This window comes from Bubalus kerabau, chromosome 10, assembly GCF_029407905.1.
Source record: "Bubalus kerabau isolate K-KA32 ecotype Philippines breed swamp buffalo chromosome 10, PCC_UOA_SB_1v2, whole genome shotgun sequence".
Classification (NCBI taxonomy): Eukaryota; Metazoa; Chordata; class Mammalia; order Artiodactyla; family Bovidae; genus Bubalus; species Bubalus kerabau.
In genome coordinates, this window is record NC_073633.1 from 33,314,116 (window position 1) to 33,320,478 (window position 6,363).

The following is a 6,363-nucleotide window of genomic DNA, read 5'->3' on the forward strand; positions in this document are numbered from 1 at the left end:
CAGCTCCCACTTGCCCTGCAGTGCATTCACTATTTCCTCTCTGTACAACAGTAGCCTAGCCTCAACAACAGCAAGAGAAATGCAAGTTAACATCTTTCTTTTTAGGCAGATTCTAAAGCTTACAAGAGGTTTTTGAAGATGCTTATTTTTTCCCCTTAGCCATTCAGATTCTTTTTCCCTTAGAGGACAAGAAATAGTGAAGGAAGAAATCTGTTCACTTCTCAGTTTCTTCTTTTGGAGACCTCCCTGCCTCTCTCTTAGACATTGGTATTTTCAGGGTTCTGTGTTAAACTCTTTTCTCAATCTACATGGCATCCTTACTGTCAACATTAACCGTTCTCATTTGGGGGTGAGAGGGAGGTTATTTTCTGACTGATCAAATAGGCACGGATTTTTTAAAAGGTTGAGAAAACATTGAACTGTATATTTATCATTCTCAAATCAATATCTTGCTCTAAACCCAAATCTTAGCTCATCCATTATGTATATCCAGTTGCCTACCAGAAACATTCATCGGGATATCATTTAGACATCCTAAATAAAATATTATCCATAATTGACCTCATTCTCCCACCTCCCTCCACTCCCTTCCACCAAACTGTCATCCAGTCCCCGCCCCACCACTACCACCAAGGGTCCTGGATTTCCATTCTCATTGAATATTCCTCATATCAGTAGTTATCAAGCCACAAACTCATGAGTCATCTCCAAATCACTCATCAAATCATGTTGGTGCAACCCCCTAAATTTCTCTAATCTTGCTACATCTCTTCACTTCTGCCATTACCGCCTGCAATGCGGGAGACCTGGGTTTGATCCGTGGGTTGGAAAGATCCCCAGGAGAAGGGAAAGGCTACCCACTACAGTATTCTAGCCTGGAGGATTCCATGGATTGTATAGTCCATGGGGTCACAAAGAGTCAGACACGACTGAGCGACTTTCACTTTTACTCTACATTATTCCAGCAGCCTCCGGACTGGATTCTCTCAATAGTACCACCTCCTCTCTGCCCCTCCCAATGCTCCAGCTAGAAAGAACTTGTTTCAGTTTCTGGAAAACATTACTCTTTCTGTGCAAATGTTTATCAGAACACTCTTCTCCTGAAGTTCACCCATTTATCACTTTCTTAGCCTTCAGGCCTCAGTGTAAACACAGTACATCTGGGAAGCATTCTCTGAAGCCTCTTCTGCTGTTAGAGGCTCTGTCCACATTTTCATCTCAACTCTGTTTTTAAGAGCATGTAGTGCTTTGCAATTGCTTATTATCTGTCATCCCAGATAGATTAATAGCTGTATGAGACCAGGGTCTGTGCTCTCTGTCACATTTTCAGGACTTAGCATTTACCCAGCCTTACCAGTAATAGACATTTAATTCTTAGGAATAAAAATGCAAGGGTGTAGCATATTTGGGCATACACTGGGTGAGAAAGTAGTAATCCAGAGCTATTTTGAGATAGCATTGCAACTAAAAATGAGTAGTTCTGCATCACAGTATCCAGTTTTCTTCTATCACTTTTTTGTTTTATGAAATTGGTTTGTAAATGTTCATGCTGCAAGGAAATAAAAACCTTAGCTAAAATGTCTGATTCTCATAAGATGTACATTTGTTTTTCTATTGTATGGTTTCTACATTCCGCACAAGATCTGTGCAAGTGAGGACCATCTATGAAGTTCAAAATTAAGGTATTTTCATGTAATGTGTAAAATACATAAATTTTCTTGATATTGAAGTTTTGTGTTTCTCCTCTGCTTTTATCTTAAAACAATTGAGAGTCATGCGAGATAGTGTTTTGTTTTGTTTTTTAAATGAATTCCTTTTTTAAATTAAGAGTTGTTCATCCTTATTTCAGAGAAGGCAATGGCACCCCACTCCAGTACTCTTTTACCTGGAGAGTCCCATGGACGGAGGAGCCTGGTGTGCTGCAGTCCATGGGGTCACTGAGAGTCAGATACGACTGAGTGACTTCACTTTCACTTTTCACTTTCATGCATTGGAGAAGGAAATGGCAACCCACTCCAGTGTTCTTGCCTGGAGAATCCCAGGGACGGGGGAGCCTGGTGGGCTGCTGTCTATGGGTCGCACAGAGTCGGACACGACTGAAGCGACTTAGCAGCAGCAGCAGCATCCTTATTTTTGAAAATGGAATAAGAAAATTAAACACCCATAGTCTCATCCACCTAGGGAGGATGAGGACACTGTATTTTTTTCTATATGTATGCATATTTTTAATGCAAATGGATTCATAATCTACATACTGATACTTGGTGTATTGTTTCCTACTTTCTATATGCTGGGAAAGCTTGAAGATAACTGAAAAACTTTCATGTGTATTAAAGCTGTACATTAAAAATAGTTACTATTAATTTCTTTGAGGAAATTGGAAAAAAAGGAATGTTTGAGAATTACTTTTGAAGCATTCTTAATACAGGATTCTGTTTTCTTTGACCATTCCTAATCATTACATACTTGATAAAAAATTTTATTTTAGGAAGAAGACTTATAAGGAAAAGGAGTATAACTTCTGTACTTTGAAAAGAAACATAAGTTAATTTAAATGATTGTTTTCCGAAACAAAATTTCAACTTCTGCTATAGCATATTTCCTTTAACCATCAATTCTTAATTTTCAGAATAAATAATAGTTCAGCTGTTATTTATGAAATTGACATAACATTGATCAATACTATAATGTTAAGTCGGTATAGAACCAAGATTTTAAAGATTCAGCCCCATCCAAATCAATTCCGAATAACCTGACTCTTAAAACATCTTCTACATAGTCCATCTAATAAGTTGCTTCTAACTGAATAATTGCTCTTCAGATTCTATATTTTTGTATATATATGATCTATTTTATTGTAGTTTTTGGCTGTGCTGGCTTTTTGGTGCTGCATAGGCTTTCTCCTAGTTGCGGCTGGCAGGGGCTGCTCTCTAGTTGCAGTGCACAGGCTCCTCGTTGCAGTGGCCTGTCTTGTTGCAGAGCCTGGGCTCTCAGTAGTTGCGGCATGTGGGCTCAGTAGTTGCAGCTCCTGGACTCGGGAGCACAGGCTCAGTAATTGTGGCTCATGGGCTTAGTTGCTCTGCAGCACGTGGGATTTTCCTGAATCAGGGATCGAACCTGTGTCTCCTGCATTGACAGGCGGTTTCTTTACCACTGAGCCGCTAGGGAAACCCCAGATTCTATATTCTTATTTAAAAAGTAATCATTGCATTATCGTGGAGGAAAGTCACTTAATGCTGGAAATGAAGAAAAACATTACTTAATGGTGAATAGAAACAAAGGTAAGTAAAGCTAGTAATTATACATACTGATGAACACATGCTCAAATACATATATAATGTGTATATTATCCTGTGCCTAAGATCAACCTATTATGCTATAGTCAGTCATAAAATTACTATATGGAGAATAAAGGGAGTGGGATTTTCTTACAAATAGACACACAAATGATTTTATTGAATGAACATTCTTCTGTACTTTGCCAACAAAGGTCCGTCTGGTCAAGGCTATGGTTTTTCCTGTGGTCATGTATGGATGTGAGAGTTGGACTGTGAAGAAAACTGAGTGCCGAAGAATTGATGCTTTTGAACTGTGGTGTTGGAGAATACTCTTGAGAGTCCCTTGGACTGCAAGGAGATCCAACCAGTCCATTCTGAAGGAGATGAGTCTTGGGTGGGCATTGGAAGGACTGATGCTAAAGCTGAAACTCCAATACTTTGGCCACCTCATGCGAAGAGTTGACTCATTGGAAAAGACTGATGCTGGGAGGGATTGGGGGCAGGAGGAAAAGGGGACGCCAGAGGATGAGATGGCTGAATGGCATCACCTACTCGATGGACATGCGTTTGGGTGAACTCCAGGAGTTGGTGATGGACAGGGAGGCCTGGCATGCTGCAATTCATGGGGTCGCAAAGAGTCGGACACGACTGAGCGACTGAACTGAACTGAATACTACTAACTAGGTAAAATTCCTTAGTCTTCATCAATTCTGAGATCATAATTTATATTGGCTTGCTTTCACAACCCTAAGTATTTTAAAGAAAAGCAATAAAATTTTTTCTCCATATTTTAAAGTTTTTGGTGATTTAACCTAGTATAGTTTTGCTTGCTTTGATTTGCACTTTCAAAGCCAATTAACAGCAAAACAGATCAATAGAAAATTATTTAGTACCCTTCTAATTAAGTTTTACACATTCAAATACTACATGACTTTGTTATTTATGAGCGTTTTAAAAAATTAGTTTTTAAAGGTGACTGGATAGCAATTGAAACATCTTAACCTGTTAGGTTTTTAAGAATGTCTGATAGTATTGATTCAGGGCCATGTTATTGTTGCCTTAGTCTAATAATTTAATAATTTCTGCTCAATCAGAATGTAGTTAGACTAATATGTGTAATGACTTCATTCTATAAATCTTCAAAATATGATATAGCAAAAGTTTGCTTTAAACTTTTTCAGAACTAGAAATTATATTGGTCAAATTATTTAAAGTAATTTTTTGTAAATTTTATTACCTAAATATTGATGTAAATTTGGAATTAAATAGTGAAAACTATGGTTATTAAAATAATTGACATGTGTTTGATGTAGTTGTCAAGAGAGTAGCTAATGTTTTAGAGAAGTACTAAACCATTTTAAGATTTTCTTGAACAAATGATACGCTTTTGTAATTTGAACTAAATGAAAATAGTGTGACTTTGTTTTTCCGTTTTTATTAGGATACTGGGACCTAATAATTCTTTGCAAATATAAATTGATATGGGAGGACTCAGTTATAAGATTTGTGTTTAAATGACACAGCTTAGTACTTCTTAAAATGTTAATTCAGCTGTTGACTAGTATGATATTTGAGGAACTGCATTGTATCTTTGAAATCATATACTTTAATTAAGATATTTATAAAATATACACAGCTTCCATGAGCTGCTTGTAGCAGCTGGCTCACCCCCATTTGTCAAATCACATGTGGTATGAGTTTCATGTCTGCTACTTTTATCTCTTGATCAATCTTTTCCATCTCTTATTTTAAGTAAAAAGCAACAGCTGAATATATGGAAAGAAAAGCTTCCTCAAATACATACTAGTAATATTTACTAGTGCTGATGTAAGTAAATTGTAACACTGATAATTTAGAAATATATGTACAACCACTATAAGCTAAACATTTACAAATACCAAAGAAACCTATTTGAAACATTGAGCAATTAAAAGTTAACAAGTATTTAAATTTTTATAAAGAACAGAGCTTCAAAATTAAACTTCAATCTGTGGAATTTTTTTTCTCCTCAAGTAAAACTAACAGAAATTTCTTTTTTCCTGTTAGTCATGCTGATTATATAGCTCCCTATAAATCATATTTCACGTAAGTTTCCTAAAACTTATTTTTCTTTTTTGACCACAATGCACAACATGCAATATCCTAGTTCCCCAGCTGAAGATCAAACCTGTGCCCCCTGCAGTGAAAACACAGAGTCTCAACCACTGGACTGCCAGGGGAGTCCCCAGTTTCCTGAAACTTTATTGGAAAATTAAAAAGGTGGATTCGTGTCCCAGTGAATACTAACAGGTGTGATTGAGGCTGTGTCTAAAATTCTCTGTATACTATCTGTCATTGTTTCCAGATGCTAAATCAGAGGCATTAAGCTGTCAGATATCCGCTAGTAATAAGATACTGGCTGGTTGAGGTAGTTAGGCAGTCTGTGATCAACAGGTTACTTGTTATATGCATGTTGATGTTAAAACAGAAAGGTTAGGTATAGTACCTGTCTTCAAAGAGTTGTGTTAAAATAATAAATGTACCATGGTCTAAAACCATACTATTGGGTAAGACTTTGCAATTGTTATGTCTTCTTGAATTGGATTGATCCCTTGATGATTACATAGTGCCCTTTGTCTCTTGTAACTTACCTTTTAAGAAGTTTTTATTTTATTTGTGTATTTTTGGTTGTGCCGGGTCTTTGTTGCTGTGCATGGGCTTTAGTTGCAGTTTGTGGGCTTCTCCTTGCAGCAGTTTCTGTTGTTGCAGAGCAGAGGCTCTAGGATACATGGGCTCAGTAGTTGTGGCTCATAGGCTTAGTTGCCCCACGGCCTGTGGAATCTTCCCAGACCAGGTATTGAACCCATGCCTCCTGCATTGGCAGGCAGATTCTTTACCACTAGACCACAAGGGGAGTTCTAACAGTCATTATTTTAAAGTCAGTTTTGTCTAAGTATTGCTACTCTGGCTTTCTTTTAATTTCTGTTTTCATAGAATGCCTTTTTTCAGACCCTCACTTTCACTCTGTGTGTCTTTAGATCTGAAATGAGTCTCTTGTAGACAACATATGTATGAGTCTTGTTTTTTGTTTGTTTGTTTGTTTTTT

General features: G+C 37.2%; 1 protein-coding gene across 3 annotated transcripts in view; it reads left to right on the forward strand.

The window, feature by feature from the left end:
• The window catches only part of KATNBL1 (katanin regulatory subunit B1 like 1), a 59,714-nt gene extending 53,763 nt beyond the window's left edge, over nt 1-5,951 (forward strand). The window contains exon 10 of one of the 3 annotated variants that reach the window (XM_055537247.1): nt 3,491-5,931. In XM_055537247.1, the coding sequence (XP_055393222.1) occupies nt 3,491-3,853 (363 nt within the window). In that variant the 3' untranslated portion in view covers nt 3,854-5,931. Of the gene's footprint in view, nt 1-3,490 lie in introns of all 3 variants that reach the window. The other 2 variants (XM_055537248.1, XM_055537249.1) reach the window with 2 other exon arrangements.
• Nucleotides 5,952-6,363: the final 412 nt, after the last annotated feature.